Source organism: Chiloscyllium punctatum, chromosome 5 (assembly GCF_047496795.1).
Source record: "Chiloscyllium punctatum isolate Juve2018m chromosome 5, sChiPun1.3, whole genome shotgun sequence".
Classification (NCBI taxonomy): Eukaryota; Metazoa; Chordata; class Chondrichthyes; order Orectolobiformes; family Hemiscylliidae; genus Chiloscyllium; species Chiloscyllium punctatum.
Window position 1 is genome coordinate 129,623,452 of NC_092743.1, and position 16,833 is coordinate 129,640,284.

Sequence of the window (16,833 nt, forward strand, 5' to 3'; positions counted from 1 at the left end):
GGAATTTCCTGAGGAAGTGGTGGATGCGGGCACAGTTAAAAAGTTTAAAAGACATTTTGATAACTATATGAATGGGAAATGTTTGGAGAGCTATGGGCCAGGAGCAAGAAGATGGGACTAGTTTAGTTTGGGATTATGTTCAGCGTGGACTGGTTGGATCGAAGGATCTGTTTCCATGTTGTATGACTATGACTCTATAACAGAAGTAGGCCATTTTAGCCCATTGACTCTGCTCCTCCATTCAGTGAGACTATGGTTGATCTGCTAATCCTCATCTATACTTTCTTGTTTTATCTCCATAATCCTTTATTCGCTTAATGATTAAAAATTTGTCTATCTCAGCCTTGACTTTACTGAGCAACACAGCCTCGAATGCTCTCTGTGATCAACAATTCCACAGATCCACAGTTCCCTGAGACAAAAGAACTTGTTACTCATTTCGGTTTTAATGGGTAACCTCTTATTCTGAGATTATACCCTCTGGTTTTAGCCTCTCCCCCAGGGGAAGCAATGTTTCTAACAATCTTTTCATGTTTCTGTGAGGTCTCCTCCCATTCTTCTAAACTTCAAGCTCAATTTACCTAACCTTTTCATACACCGAAGTCCCTCCCTTCTACAAACAACCTAGTTAACCTTGTCTGGATTATATCTAATGCAAGTTTATCTTTCCTTAGAATGTCACAATCAAAGCACTTCACAGTAAATTAGGTGTGTTTTCACTAGTACCTTATATAGGTTAGCAAGCCCTCACTATTTTTATACTCAATTGCCTTTGAAATAAAGGCCTTTTCTATTACCTAATGAACCTAGGCATTAGTTTTTTTTTGTAATTCATGCATTAGAAATCTAATTCCCTCTGTGCTGCAACTTTCTACAGTCTCTCTCCATTTAAATAATATTCAGCTCATCTGAGATTAGAGAGGGAGAGAATTCCAGAGATTAGGGCCTGTAGGCAGCTGAATACAGCCACAAAAGCCCCAGCAATTAAAATCCAAGTCATACTCAAGAGACAGTAATTAAAAAAGCACAGATTGTTATAGGGCCGGAGATGGGAAAGGCCAGATTCTAGAAGAAGCCAGGTCATGGCAGGATTTTAAAACAAGGTTGAGAGAATTTCAAAATTGAGACATTGCTTATGGGAAGGCACTGTAGGTTAGCAAGCTCAGGTATGATTTATGAATCTTTGCAAGTTAGCACCAGGCAGTAGAACTTGGATGGCTTTAAGGGTAAAGCATGGGAGCAGGCTAATAATTTACAAGGGGCAAGTGTAAAGGCAATAAAGATATGAATAGTAGGTGGGAGTGGAGATTGGCAGTGTTAATGAGATGAAAATAAACAACACAAATAGGTGTTTGAAAGCTCATCTTGGGGTCAGATAGCATACCAAAGTTGCTTACAATCTTGTTCAGTCTAAAAATTATTGTTGCTGAGAGGAGCAGAATCAACATTGGAGCTTGTGGTTAGGCCCAAAGACAATTTTTCCAATATTTACCTGGAAGTCTTTTCTGTTCACCCAGTACTATGTGTCATATAAGCAGTCTAAAAATGTAGTGACAACAGAGTGACTAGGAGGCCTGAGTATATCAGTGTGCATTTGGAAACTAATGCTACGTTTTTCGTTACCCTTTGGTAACATTAATATGTAGATGAGAAATAGAAGAGGTCCAATAGTAGATACTTGAGGAACACTAGAATTAAATGCTAAATACATTGCTGATATTTCAAAACGACAATTAAATACAAAATATTAAAAGTGCATTTGACAATTTTAAGTTTCAGTAAATAGTGACCTATGTATAATTAGTATCCACTTTGGCAAGAAGGACGTACTATTTACTTTGATTTACTTGGCAAGCTTCCTTTATGACAAAATAAAGTGGACACATATCGATGTAGTGCATGCACTTTATTCCTGATTGTTGTACATTATCTCACATTTTAATTTGAGATACACTTGAGATGAAAATACTTTTTTAAGGTTTGTTTTGAAATATATTTTTCATGACCCCATTACAATTAAATACATTTGCTTTGAATTTGGCTTGGTTTGAAAACAGTTAAATGGTGGAATGCTAATATGACTCAGTTGAAGCTTACAAATTAAACATGATCTCTATTCACCAAAATGTTTGCATGAGTAAAACTATGTATAGTACATAACTATTAAATAAAACATTAAAATCACTGAAAATGTTGTTTTAGGAAATGGATGGAAATACTTTTAACATAGTAATGTTTCTGTTACACTGTCTTTTTGTAATATAAAGCTCAGTTAAAACATTAACTTATTAGCAAACTTTCATCTGATTCCTGGCTTCTGATTTTCAATTTACAGAAGGTTTCGCAATTCTCACTTCAGTTTAAATCTCATTAGAATAAATTCTAATCTCTTATCAGGTAGTTTACAACAAGAATCAAATACATCACATTACTAGGACAAACCTGATCCTACAAAATACAAATACATGCAATAATACTTCAGTTTACTTCAAATAATGCATTAACATAAAGCACAAATATTGAAAAAAATTAACTCTTTGAGATGTGTGTACCATTTCAGAAGAAATGTATATTTTACTGCAAATTAACACTGAATATTATCTAAAAACATGTTTGAATAAGTTTATTCAAATAATTAGTTTTTGCATAAAAGTGCGAGGTGTTAGGGAGACCACTCAACAAACTGAAAGAGTTAATGAGCAATAGATGCAATTTGCAATATCTCAAGAATGATAGAATTTCCAAGGCGCAAAAAATAGAAATCTGACACTTATTAAATCCAAATGTTGTATGGGTTTTCCTACATTTCTCTGTTTTGCATTGTATAGTGTTTTTGGGATATGAAATGAGTGAAATAAAACCAAAGATGGAATACAACTGCCCCAATATTATTCTACATTTCATCTCAACAGAACTGGCTTGGGGCAGCTGTCATTGGAGTCAAACCCTCATTAAATAGTAATATTCTATTATATTAAAATTCCAGATGTAGACTTTTTTAAATAGTTAAATTGCCCATAATTAGCTCTTATACTGTTCAACAGTAATAGGTGACTGGCTAATAAGCATTCCCAAAGACTGCTGTACATTCATAACAGCAATACATGGAATCATATGCCAACATTTCTGTACAGTTGTGCATTTGAACATTTTGTATCTTCATTGCAATTGTGTTTCTTAGGGTTTTCTGAAGTGCTTTGATTAGGCTTGAATTTTCTTTTGTCTTACATTTTCAACAATAGGTTGACTTCTCAGCACCAAGTGACTGCTGTTACATGGTGTCAATATTTGGTCGACTAGATTCTGTTTTCCAAAGGTTACCTTCTAAAGACTCTTATTACTCTTAATCTTTGTTTTTTCTCTAATTCCTTCAACTTAGCACAGTGGCTCAGCAGTTAGCACTGCTGCCTCACAGTGCCAGGGACCTGGGTTCACTCTTGGGTGACTGTCTGGGTGGGGTTTTGCACATTCTCACCATGTCTATATGTGTTTCCTCTGGGTGCTCAGGTTTCCTCCCATAGTCCAAAGATATGCAGTTTAGGTGGATTGGCCATGCTAAATTGTCCAGGGAAGTGCAGGCTAGGTGGGTTAACCTTAGGTATGGCAGGGATAAGGTAATGTGGTGGGCTTGGGTGGGATGCTCTTTGGAGGGTGAGTGTGGACTTAATGGGCCAAATAGCCTGCTTCCACACTGCAGGGATTCTAGGAACTCTGGCTCCATTGCCTTTGCACCTACAGTGTTCATAATGAAAAAAAAGTGAGGTTAACTCCATGTAAATAACTTTTCACTTCGGTTGCATTCATACCTAATATTTATTTGGTCACACAGCCTTTTTAGTTTTCTGAGGGAAATAACCATAAATCAGTAGGATTGATCACAAAAAATCCATTGTTTTATCTAAATCAGTTATTTTCAACATATACATATGTATGTTTGAATATAAGATATTAGGTTGCAAGTTGTAGAATCATCTTTAAATTAGGAACAGCATAAAATGAGGCAGCCCAGTATCCAGATATAAAATTTCATTGTTCACTCTGAAGGGTTCTGTGCAAAATGGGCTTAGTTTAATCATTGAGAGCTGAGCTCACACTTAGCACAGAATGGAAAGGCTAGGAATGGTAAATATCAGTGATAGTTGTGACATCTTTTTCTCAAGTTAAGGCAGGCTTTTTCCCGTATTTTACTTTTTGCAATACCTGTTCTGGTGACTTAAATCACTATTGAGGAACAAGTGCCTACACGTCCAGTAAGAATATTATATAACTTAAATATTACTTAAAACATAAAACTGCTTGCTGGCCAAAGAATTCTAGGTTATAGAAACAAGGGTCTTTCACATGTTTCAATTACAGCATAGTTTTCCATTGATTACCTCGTTTCCTATTCTCTTCCCCCCACCCCAAACCCTTTAATATTTCTCTTTGCTCAAGTAATCTTCTGGTCCCTTTTATAAAATGAATTGAATTCAATTTCCAGCTATTGTGGTGGAATCGTACCCAATGTCTTCAGAATGCTGGCCTCTGAATTATTAGTCTAGGTACATTACCATTGTGCCATCACTGTCCCCTTTGGCTTTAATAACGCTTGTAAAGCAGAGCCCAAAATTGTTAAACAACAGGTATAGTGTTGCACAACCTCAGCATTATTCTTCTACTTTGTACCTCTATATATGAAACTAAGGATTCCATGTTCTTGTTACAGTGCATCTTGTTACACTGCGACTATTAATGACCTGTATACCTTGTTCATTTATTCGCTTTAAATTCTTCATATAACAAGTTGATTGGCAGTAAATCAGTCTATTGGACTGACCTTCCATGTTCTGCAATTACAATTTGTGTCACTCTGCCAATTAATGGAAGGCAGAATTCTGCTCATATAAATATTAAAAGAATTACACTGTTATATATAAATGCCCATTTTTGCACTCAGGGAGCTGATGCTGCTCTCGCAAACTTGGAAGTCTATACTGCACATTGTAAATGAAATCGTAGTGAGCTTAACCCATGCTTACAGTCAGATGAGAAAGATAAATCCAGGAATCCCAAAGTATTTAGCTGGTACTCTAACAGGAAAAGCATGGAGTAAGATGAGACGTCCATTAAGTGAGGAGCATAGGGTTATTTCAGATTATTGGTACTGAAGATGAACTGCAATCATCTAAAAGCACATTTTAAAATAAAGGTGAGATGGTTTCAGGAAAACTGTGCTGGACACAAAATCGGTTTAGAAGAGAAAATACACTGGCCTAACTTCTATAAATCGCAACCAAGCTTAAGAATGAGGTTGCAAGATACTTGCACGTAGGAAATAATATATTCCTCTAGGTTGTAGGTTATACCAATGATTACCAAAACTAATTCATTATGTAATTAATTACTATAGTGTCTAATATTTCAGGAATAGCAAGCTGATATGTGAACATGGTTGAGAGTGTGGTGCTAGAAAAGCACAGCAGGTCAGGCAGGATGATTTCTGATGAAGGGCTTATGCCCGAAATGTTGATTCGCCTGCTCCTTCGATGCTACTGTGCTTTTCCAGTACCACAGTCTCGACTGATCTCCAGCATTTGCAGTCCTCACTCCCTCCTGATATGTGATCATGCATAGTTTCTACAGAATTTTAAAACATCACCTTATTTATTTGTACTGAAATTACATTGCGTAACATACATAGCACTAAGCAATAACATAAATTGGATTTGGTGTGCAGCTTCTCATGTGACTGAATTTAAAAATGTTCCTAATGACTATTACGGTGCAAGTTTGAGGCATATACACACAACTAAAACTCAATACACACTTCAAATAATTCCTGGTTTATTCAATGTCACTTCCATTTTGAGACTGAAAGGATTCCAGAGTCTTCAAAGGATTAATTAAAGCTCGTCTTCACATCCTCTAAACAAAACAAATTTATGCTCCAACTGCTGAAGTGTTTTTGTTATATTTTGGATTTGAAAATTATTACATTTAATCTAAATTTTAGAGCGAAAACAAATTTAGGCACAAATAGCAGTCTGAAGAAAATGTTAAGCCTTAAGGAATATCATCGACCAAAACAGTTTTTAAAAAAGGTGCCCTAATTTTGTTTTTCCCCTAAGTACCTATGTTCTCAAACCAAATATTTCACTTATCCTTTACCCAGATGGATATGTAAACATGTTCATTCTAAAGATGCCTTCGGTGCAACTTTGATGACAGACTTCATATTTTTGTATGTAAGCCTGATTATTTCATTCCAAGACAATCAATATGCAGCTAATTAAAAAATTAACAAGATGTGCCAAAATACTAACCAGCAGAATGGACATTTTTTTTCCTGGAGGTTAATTAGTTTGAAACATATGTTAAAATCAGTAGAAGTATGTGATAATTAATTTGCCTTAACTTATAGTTATGACAAAACAAACACTTCACCAGAAAATGAGTTAAAAGCAATGTATTTCGGATGGAAAGTGGAAAATATAGTTGACAAACTAACAACGCTATTGGTATTCTACTTTGGATCTTTATTAATATACACCCACACATACTCAAGCAAGTTAGATAGCAAAGGCACTGACCTGTGTGTGAGATATTTGCATACAGTGTCTGTTTAAGGTTGATCCAGTTTAGGTTATTTTGCTTAAAATCATTAATAAACTTGACAACATATTTGTTTATTGGCGAATTTCAGTTTAAAGTTGTATGACAGACTTTGAGTGGTCTGACTGCACTCAAAACATTTCCCCTATGATGCACTTGGTTTCCCTGGCTTTCTTCGGTCCTCAGACTTTCTTGACTTTACCCATCCCCTAACACCACCTTGGCTCCTATTCCTGATGAAGAGCTTTTGCCCGAAACGTCGATTTCGAAGCTACTTGGATGTTGCCTGAACTGCTGTGCTCTTCCAGCACCACTAATCCAGAATCTGGTTTCCAGCATCTGCAGTCATTGTTTTTACCTCCTATTCCTGCCCTCTGCTTTTCCCTTTTTGTCAGTGTCCACTTTCACCTGTTTGCTACGTCCTCGGCTCCACCTAGTGGCAGAGGTTAGTCAAACGTCTGCCACTAGCTGGAGCCTGGTCAATTAAAACTTCTTCAGGAGAGTTTAGCTTTAACATGGATTCCAACGGGAAACGAGGTACACTTAAAATTCCATTCATTTAAGGTGTGATTTTCACTAATGCAACCACAAATTTAAATGAAGGCTTCCTTTTTACAAATAAACTGGAGTGCGAGATATCCAATTTCTGCAGATGGGGTGGAGATACTGAGAATCAGCACTCCTGCGTCTCTTGGCCAAAAGACATGCAGTAAAGTCACTTCTCCCTGAACATTTCTTCATCTCCCTCCCACATTTTGGGCGTATACTAGGTTCCAACTACCCTGACACCAGAAGATCTGGATTATTTAAGCTGCCTTGAGCTTTTGACAGCATCTGCCCACCTCACTGAAATATTAAAATTGCTAATATGTCTCCTGGGATGTTTCAGATTTTAAAATTTCAATATGAGTTAAACGTAACCCACCTCTTTTTGAGTTACATCTAGTTTTGAGTGTTAAACACATCTTTTAATGTAAGAACTTTGTTTATGGTCAGATGTCTTACCAGTAAATGGTGAAATAACTGACAAAGCAGTATGATAGGAATTTAAAACCCATTCTCATATTGATTCACATTTTTCAAAACATGCTAGTGTACAACTTACAGTGAGAAACAACAGTGTTAATTAACAGATAATAACATTAGCAGTTTACAATTGCTTTCAAATCTAATCAACATTTAGTATTTGCATATTGGAGCCTTTATTTTCGACTTACAAACATGAAACTGCAAAGATACTTTTGAGTAAATAGCTTTATCATGTTTCAATTTCTGCCTCTGCTTTAGAGACATCAAGATTACTCCATGTGATACCAACATTCAAACTGAAAACTCTTTCCTCGGCACTTTTTAAAAGGATGTTAACATTTTTAAAATGAAGGAGGGAATGTTCTAAAACAGTATTACTTCATTGTACTATTTCCAACAACTGTCAGCAATTACTGTGTAACATAAAAACCAAAAGAACTGCAGGTGCTGTAAATCAGAAACAAAGTCAGAAGTTGCTGGAAAAGCACAACAGATCTGGCAGCACCTGTGAACAGAAATCAGAGTTAATGTTTTGGGTCCAGTGACCCTTCCTCAGAACTGCAATTACTATGTGTCGTACTAGTGATATTTTTACATACTTTCATTTTAATGATCAAAAGAACTTTATTTCTACACCAATTCCCACAAACTTCAAAGAGGATCCAGTATTTTTTTGATGCAGTCATTTTATAAGAAACTATGGGAAATAGCCAGATCCCCAAAGTGGCAATGAGATAAATAACCAAATAAGAGGTTTTCCCCCCAAAATTAGTTTGGCTGGGAGATAGCTATTCAGCAGGATATCAGCAGAACTTCCCTGTGCTTTCTCAAATAGCATTGAGATCTTTTAACTTCACCTGAGAAGGGAGATTGATCTTTGATATACCAATCTATATCTTCCAGTATCAGGATAGTTGGAAATTAGTTCACCCAAAAACGTCCCGTTACATGTCTTATGCATCGTACCTCTGACAGTGGAACACTTCTTGGATTTGATGGGCTGAATGGCCTACATCTGCTTCGCCATCTTATGATTTTAAGGACCGCATTGACTTGCCAATGCAGATTACAATCTCAAATCCTCAACTTTTGTGTTCAGAGATGAGTGCTACCAAATCTGGTACTTTAATAAATGTAAAAGTATCAACTAGCCCTCCCTTTTGAGCAACACGGATGATTTTGGTGTATTAAATTTAAACATTTTAACATTAACATTGGATTCATTTTTCTCATTAGAAACAAATTATTCACATGAAACACCCTTGATACATGAAAAACACATGTTCATTGGTACTATAGACCATTCACAATAACTCAGCAGCTTCAAATAAAATGGCAAGACAGAAGAATTGTAATTCAACAGCATCACACTGGTTTATGCCAATTTATAAGCAGTATGTAGCCTGTACATGTGGTGTAGATTTGTCTTTGGAGAAGAGGTGAGCTCTTCAATTGTCACAATTGTCTTGCATTGTCACAATAATCTGTCAATAAGTAGTTTCATTAATAGTATAACCGCTTATTTCTTTAATTATTTCAGATTATTCAAAAGTCAGTAGTTGAAATAAACAAACATTTTATCATTTTGTAGTGTATCAGCCTAACAGCTATATACAATCACCAACATAATATGTTTTATACTGAAGACATCCACAAACACTTCAAACTCCGGTTATTTTGTATTTGCATAATCTGCTGTTTTTAAAATAATTTTGTACAGTAATGTGACTCGTCAATTTAAATAGATAAATGAGGTAAAGCTTTAACTTGATTTTACACATAACTGCTGAGCAAGCTCACAACTCTTATCTAACTCTTGTGAGCTGTTATGTTCAGCATATCACATGTTTAGCTTTAATTGTTTTATTATTCAACCCAGAATGTTTCCATTCGGTTTGCCCAATTTATAATGAATTTGATGAGTGGCAGGTTTGTTATTATATTTGGATGACAACTCAACACTGAGCCACAAGTAAAAGCAAGGGTAAGTTTTCTTCCTTCTCACCCCAGCTAAATTGTTTAATTTCTTCATTTAACTATTATTATGCAGATTACTTGACACAAAAGATGTTGAATGTTCTTTTACCTGACTAGAGAAAGCTTCTCTACAAAACACAGTGAACACCCATTGACTACATGCTATCCTTCTCCCACCTTAAGATTCATGGTGAAGGCACCAGTCTGACCGCAATTCTAGTGCAGTCAAGTGAAAAGAAATTCAAGAGCTCTGCTATAATCTGATTGCCGTTTGTAAACAACACAGAAATTAAGGATTCATATCCAAATCAGTGATTCTTACTATTTCACATTTTCTACTTTGCACAGCACAGAATTCAAAGATTAACGTACTTTGCCATTACACGATACATTTATGTAAATGTTCACAACAGTTGCTTAAACCTGGTAGTGTATCATTGAGCAGTGCAAAGCTTAGGAGTGATGAGCTTTGAAAATTGCATCAGCATGTTTTCCTTGAATGTAATTATTCTGCATGATCAAAGGGTCATCCTTCTCACTCCACATTCACAACAGAACTTTGCGCACTCGATAGGATACTTGGTTCCACATTCGTGACAAAATCTTGGCAATTGCTGTCCAGGTGAACTTCGAACACTGGCTTTCATGATTCCATCATTGAAATTCAGGGAATTATCCCTGGTGTCTGAACTAGATTTCACATTATTCCTGTAAAAGAAACGTTTGACTTATCTTAATGAAATGGGAAGGATTTAAGCTTCAACAAGTAGCAAGATTTCAAAACTTGAAAATAGCCAAGTGCTAATCTGAAATAAAAATAATAAATGCTGCAAATACAGAGCAGGTCAGAGGCATCTGGAGAGAGAAACACTTTGGGCCCAAATGTTAGATCAGTTCTGGGACCGTTGTATCTGGCACTGATTTTTAAAAAATGCTTACTGTGTGGAGATCCATCTTTTCTGATCCACCCATGTGGAAGAACTCTGTCAGCTCAGGAATCCATAAAGAGGGCAGCAAATAGAATCAGTGAAGATGGGATTACCCACTTCCATTGGTCTGGCTGCCATAAGTTTAATTGTCCAGTAGTAATGGGGACACTGGGTGTCACGTGGGTGAGTGGATTGAAGGCATAATTAGGTATGATGGGGTCAGGGTTGTCAGGATAGGTTGTAAGTGGGGATGGATAGTTGGATGGTAGGGGATAGTCGAGTCAGGTGGGGAGTCAGTGTGAGTGACTGGGGGTGAGTTTTGATGTTACCCAGGCATTAGACTAGGATTTGTCAAACATTTCCTGAGGAACTATCCAAAGTTGGATCGTTCTGTATCATCTGTCCTTCGTGGAGAAATTTGCAAAGGAAAACATCTTTGACTACAAATCCGTCAAGTAACCTGGTAGAATGGCTCATCACCAGAACTTTCCAAAAGCACGATGACATAGTTTGGCTGGTACTGAGAAGGGCACTACCTGTGAGGTCTTTCATGTATGTCTGGACTCTGTGCCACTTCACATTGCTCTTGAAGTGGCTGCGGGGGAGTAGAGACTCTTACACATCTCCTTCAGGTGTGTGCTTTTCCAAATCTGGAGACAGATGCAGTGGCTTTTGTTGAGGCTTGTCCTGAGCAGCTCCTTGATGCAGGACTCTGTGCTCTACTGGCTGTTCCCCGGGATGCATGCTGAGATACACATTGACTTGAGCCTGGTGGATCATCAACTCAGTGAAAGATGCTCTTGGTCAGCCCGAAACTTGTTGGCCTTCCAGACCAAGGAGCTGACCTCAACGGGTGTTGCAGACTGGCACATTCCAAGATCCAGGACTACACACTGAGGGTTAAAGCACTAAAGCTTGTGGCAGCTGTCTGCAAGGAGCAATAGGGAAGGATCACCATCAGCCAAAGTTAAATAGGGATCTGTTCAGTTATCGGACCCTTCTGGTGCCTCAAATGCATGTAAACATTTCTTTCCACAAGAACGAAATGCCTGGGTTTTTGTTTGTTCTCAATATGCAAAGATTGCATAGAATTGAAGTGCTCTAGTGACTATGTATGTGAAGATTTTTTATGAATATAGTTTGAATTTAAAAGAAAACTACCTGAAGTTCGAACACTTCTCAAAGTTAGAATTTTTTTTAAGAAGGTTCCAGGGACTGCGGGATTATCCATCACAAGTTCAAGTCAACATGTTAGACTTTGTATGGGGTTCTGATGCAAATCTTGAGTCATACATCTGGTGACCCAGAGATTGAAAGATCTAGGCCTTCACTTTAAAACTGTTTCTCTCCATGCTGTCTAGCCTGTCGAGTATTTACAGTATCTTCTGTTCTTATTTCAGATGCTTCTGAATTAATATATTTATATTTCAAAAATTTGCATCCTTATCTTTCACAAGTATAAACACTTTCCAACATTGGGCAATTTCACTGGTAGTAGATGCAACTTTATTTGTATTTTTTTAAAATTCACTCATGGGCATTAATTGCCCATTCCTAATTGCCCTTGATGCCTTTAACATAATAAACTCAACTGATACTTCACAGGAAAATGATTGACACATAGCCACATAATATGTTAAAGTAGATGAGAGGCCTTGTCAAAGAGATAGATTTAATGCAGCTTCATACAGAGGGAAGGGAACTCTAGAACCTAGGGCCCAGACAAGTGACAGAATAGCCACTAGGTTGGCATTAGAGGAATACATATCTTGTCAGGGCTGTGGGGTGGAGACACTCAGAATAGGGAAAGGGTTAGGCTATGGAGAAATTTAAAACACATGAGAATTTAAAAATTGAAGTACTGCATAATGCAAGTAAGCACAGGTGATAGGACACAGACACAGAGTTTTGTATCATCTGAAGTGGGTGGCACGGTGGCACAGTGGTTAGCACTGCTGCCTCACAGCGCCAGAGACCCGGGTTCAATTCCCGCCTCAGGCGACTGACTGTGTGGAGTTTGCACGTTCTCCCCGTGTCTGCGTGGGTTTCCTCCGGGTGCTCCGGTTTCCTCCCACACTCCAAAGATGTGCAGGTCAGGTGAATTGGCCTTGCTAAATTGCCCGTAGTGTTAGGTAAGGGGTAGATGTAGGGGTATGGGTGGGTTACACTTCGGCGGGGCGGTGTGGACTTGTTGGGCCGAAGGGCCTGTTTCCACACTGTCAGTAATCTAATCTAATCTAATCTAATCTAATCTAAAGAGAGAGTAGAACATGACAGGCCAGCCAGAATTGCAGTGGAATTGTTAAGTCCAGAGAGTTATGAAGAGTTTCAGCATTAGGTGAATTTAGGGAAGTTATGAATTGAATGATGCTGTTTGGATGGAAGTAGTTGATCTTATTTGTGGTGTGGCTGTGGTTAGAAACCATTTTATAAATGACATTAAAATGTTCTCCTTTATCCTTCTGGAAGAACACCACCCAAAATGTTTTTTTTAAAATCAGAGATGGTTAGCTAGCTTTCATCTTGTAAGATGATGGCTTGAACTATGGTGGTTAACTCAATGTTAAATATTGCCTGATGTGGCTCAGGATCTCCACTCTGGGAATGGCAGTCTCTGGCACATTTGCTACAGAGAACTAGAGTGGGTAGAGAAGGTGCATGATTCATTGGGCTCTCTTGGCCAACTGAGCTTTTTGTTCCTGTTCACTTTAATAAAGAATTTTAATATTTTTTAAAAATATAAATTAAAACCTTTTTGATTTAAATACAAAAACTGTTTTGTATAAATGACTTGGATGAAGGTGTGGTTGCTAAAGTTGCAGATGACACAAAGAAAGATAGAAAAGTAAATTGCATAGAGATTACAAAACAATATAAATAAGTCAAGTGAAAAAGTGGGTTAAAAATCAAGCAAATAGAGTGTAATGTGGTCTCCTGACTTTAAGTGCATTGCAAGTAATTCAGAGAATGACTGGACTGTTACCTGGATTACATGGTTGCCTTACAAGGGAAGAGCTGGAATTATAGAAACATTACAACACAGAAAGAGACCATTCAGCCCCATGTCTGTGCCAACTGAATAAACTGGATCTTATTTTCTGGCAGCTGGTTGCTAGTCTTGCAGATATCTGCTTTTCAGGTACAGGTTAAGGGTTCATTTAAAAAAAGTCAAGGGTTGGACAGACTAGGTTTGTATGTGTTGGATTTTCAGAGAGTAAGAGGTGACATGATCCTGAGGGGTCCTGACAGTGTGGGTGTAGAAAGGATGATTCTTCTTTTGGGAGAGTCTGGAACTAGTGGTCATTGTTTAAAAAATAAAGTGTCACCCACTTAGGACAGCTGAGGCAAATTATTTTTCGTTGAAAAAGGTCACGGCTCTTTGGAACACACTTTGTCAACAAATTGGGGAAGTCAGAGTTTGAATATTTATAAGGCAGAGGTGGATAGATTTTTGACAAGGGAGTACAAGGTTGAAGGGTAGATAGGAATGTGGAATTGAGACTACAATGAGATTAATCATGATCTTATTAAATGGTGGAGCAACCACAAGGAGTTAAACAGCCTACATCTGCTCCTAATTTGTATGCTTACATGTTCGTGTGAGACAGTGAAAGTGGAAAATGGCCAACATTTTCTCCTGCCTAGCATATGTTATCCAGGTTCCACCAGTGGAGAAGACGCTTTGAGGACACAGGCCTGGCAGCTCACAGTTAGGTGTTTTCAATTAAGTTGACATTATTCCACAAAATTCAGCTTGGATACAACAGCTGCAACTTTTATTCTGGGAGTTTATTTTAGCAAAAAGTGGCAGATTGCTGGCGATTGTGGAGTCTACATATATGAAGTTATCCAGCATCCATTCTTGATGCTGATAGGAATACAAAATTCAGCATCAAGGATATGGCCATTCCTTTATCCAAGGTTGACAGCAAAAACAAGTTCTGTATGGGCATGAGTTAGTTTCAAGCTGAAATTATTTCTCTGAATGGCATGCCATCACAGTGCTATCAGCTGACACCTATGCTTGGATGACGACCAAGTGCACTTTTGTCTTGGATCTTAGACAATCAAGGCTCAGCAACTTTAGCACCTGTTCTTCACAACAATCAAGTTAGACTTTTAATTCATAATGGATGTCTCCCACAATAGTGTTACTGATTCACAGTGAAATTGCAGTGTTCTCTCCAGGCACCAGCCTGAGCAAAGAGGTCCAGAGTTTCCCAACCTCAGGATGCCCCTATTGACCTCCCTAGGTGAGCACAACATATCGAAAGCAGTGCATTTAGCATCAGCTTCGTTACAGACGTTGCCAGATTGATATTTAGATCTCAATCTGTCTTTGGACTCATCTCCAGACGTTTTCTTTGTCAAGAATTTACTTTCTTAACCTTTAGTTCTCCAAATGTATTCACCAGACATTGGAGTTATTTGCTTATAGCTGGGAGTCTGGTTCATCATTTCCCGGGTGTGTCCAAATACCGGTGAGACTGCACACTATTCCAAATCAGATACGCAAGTTTTGAAACAAATAAATACTAATTCTTAAAATGTTATACTTAACAAAAAGTTATCTCCAAGCCAACCTGTCTTGTATATATGATGCTCCTTTTTTAAAAAATTGATGCTGGGTACAAATTCTAGATTTCCATACCTATTACCAATGCTTAAAATCATGTAGTAACACTGTGGGGAAGCACCAATTCTAAAAGATTCTGCACCACTCTTCCAGGATAACCTGTCAAGGGATAAATGCCAACTTGATTAGATTAGAATCCCTACTGTATGGAAAGAGGCCCTTTGGCCCATTCAGTCCACACTGACCTTCCGAAGCGTAACCCATCCAGACCTATATTTACCCCTGACTAATGCACCCAACAGTATGGGCAATTTAGCATGGCCAATTCACCTGACCTGCACATCATTGGATTGTGGGAGGAAACTGGAGCATCCAGAGGAAACTCACGCAGACATAGGGAGAATGTGCAAACTCCACACAGACAGTTGTCCGAGGTGGGAATTGAGCACGGGTCCCTGGTGCTGTGAGGCAGCAGTGCTAACCACTGAGCCACCGTGTCGCCAAGCTGTAAAGTTAACTATAATATGATCAGAGCAGTTCATGTCTCTCAAATCAACAAATGGAAAACAAAATCTTACAAATGTTCAGCTGCAACACACTGTAACATCCTTCTGAGTATATAAATGATTAAGAAAATAGACAATACACAATAGGTGCAGGAGTAGGCCATTCTGCCCTTCGAGCCTGCACCACCATTCAATATGATCATGGCTGATCATCCTTAATCAGTATCCTGTCCCTGCCTTATCTCCATAACCCTTGATTCCACTATTCTTGAGAGCTCTATCCAACTCTTTCTTAAATGAATCCAGAGACTGGGCCTCCACTGCCCTCTGGAGCAGAGCATTTCACACAGCCACCACTCTCTGGGTGAAGAAGTTTCTCCTCATCTCTGTCCTAAATGGTCTACTCCGTAAAAGATAAACACTTGATTCATGTTGTCAATATATTTAAGATGACATGAGAAAAGTGAAACACTTTGAACTTTAAACTGAATTCCAAATAAAAGTGAATCCTCACTATTCTGGCCATAATAATAACATTAAAATAGCTTAAACAAGGCAGTTTCTTTCCTTTCCAGTTATGGAGTATTAAACACTATATCACCTTATGTAATTTTCAGCATTGTAGGTCTTTTTGTTCACTGAGCTTGTTCCAGCAACATTTCTCATTCCACTTGGTAGTGTTTGCGTTCGAGATCTGATGTTACTGGGTAAACCCCTGAAAATGAAAATGAAATTATCAAAAAGGTAAATTCATAATAATTTATGGATTAAAATTAACTGTAATATGATTTTTTTACAATAAAATTTTATTAAAATCACGGTTACAGTTTTTGTATCAAGTATTTTCAGGCCAGTTATACAATGCCCAGATATACAATGCCCATTCCTGATGAAGACCTTATGTTTGAAATGTTGACGATGCTGCCTGACTGGCTGTGCTTTTCCAGCACCACACTTTTTGACAATGCCACATCAGTAGAGGAATACTTGCGTCTTATGGTATTTCATTTTTTTAAAAATAGTTGATGTCTTGAAATAAAACCAGTAAAGCCAGTATTTTTGCTTACTTATACAAAGGCAAGTCAGGAGCAGAGACAGACAAAAGGGTTTGTGTTCATGGTTTGGCAACCAGAGTCCCAAATGGCAGTTGCACCACTAAACACACTAATTACAAAATCTTTGTTTGTGAAAGATTTATTACATTTCTAACTTTTCCTAATTGGAG

The 16,833-nt window shown here is 37.7% G+C and overlaps 1 protein-coding gene across 1 annotated transcript in view; it reads right to left on the reverse strand.

Moving 5' to 3' along the window:
- Window positions 1-7,633: 7,633 nt before the first annotated feature.
- Window positions 7,634-16,833, reverse strand: part of zc2hc1a (zinc finger, C2HC-type containing 1A) — a 48,721-nt gene continuing 39,521 nt past the window's right edge. Inside the window, exons 8-9 of the mRNA XM_072571337.1 lie at window positions 16,210-16,323; window positions 7,634-10,305 (exon numbers count right to left, since the gene is read on the reverse strand). Of these exons, the coding sequence (XP_072427438.1) occupies window positions 10,116-10,305; window positions 16,210-16,323 (304 nt within the window). The 3' untranslated portion in view covers window positions 7,634-10,115. The remainder of the gene's footprint in view (window positions 10,306-16,209; window positions 16,324-16,833) is intronic.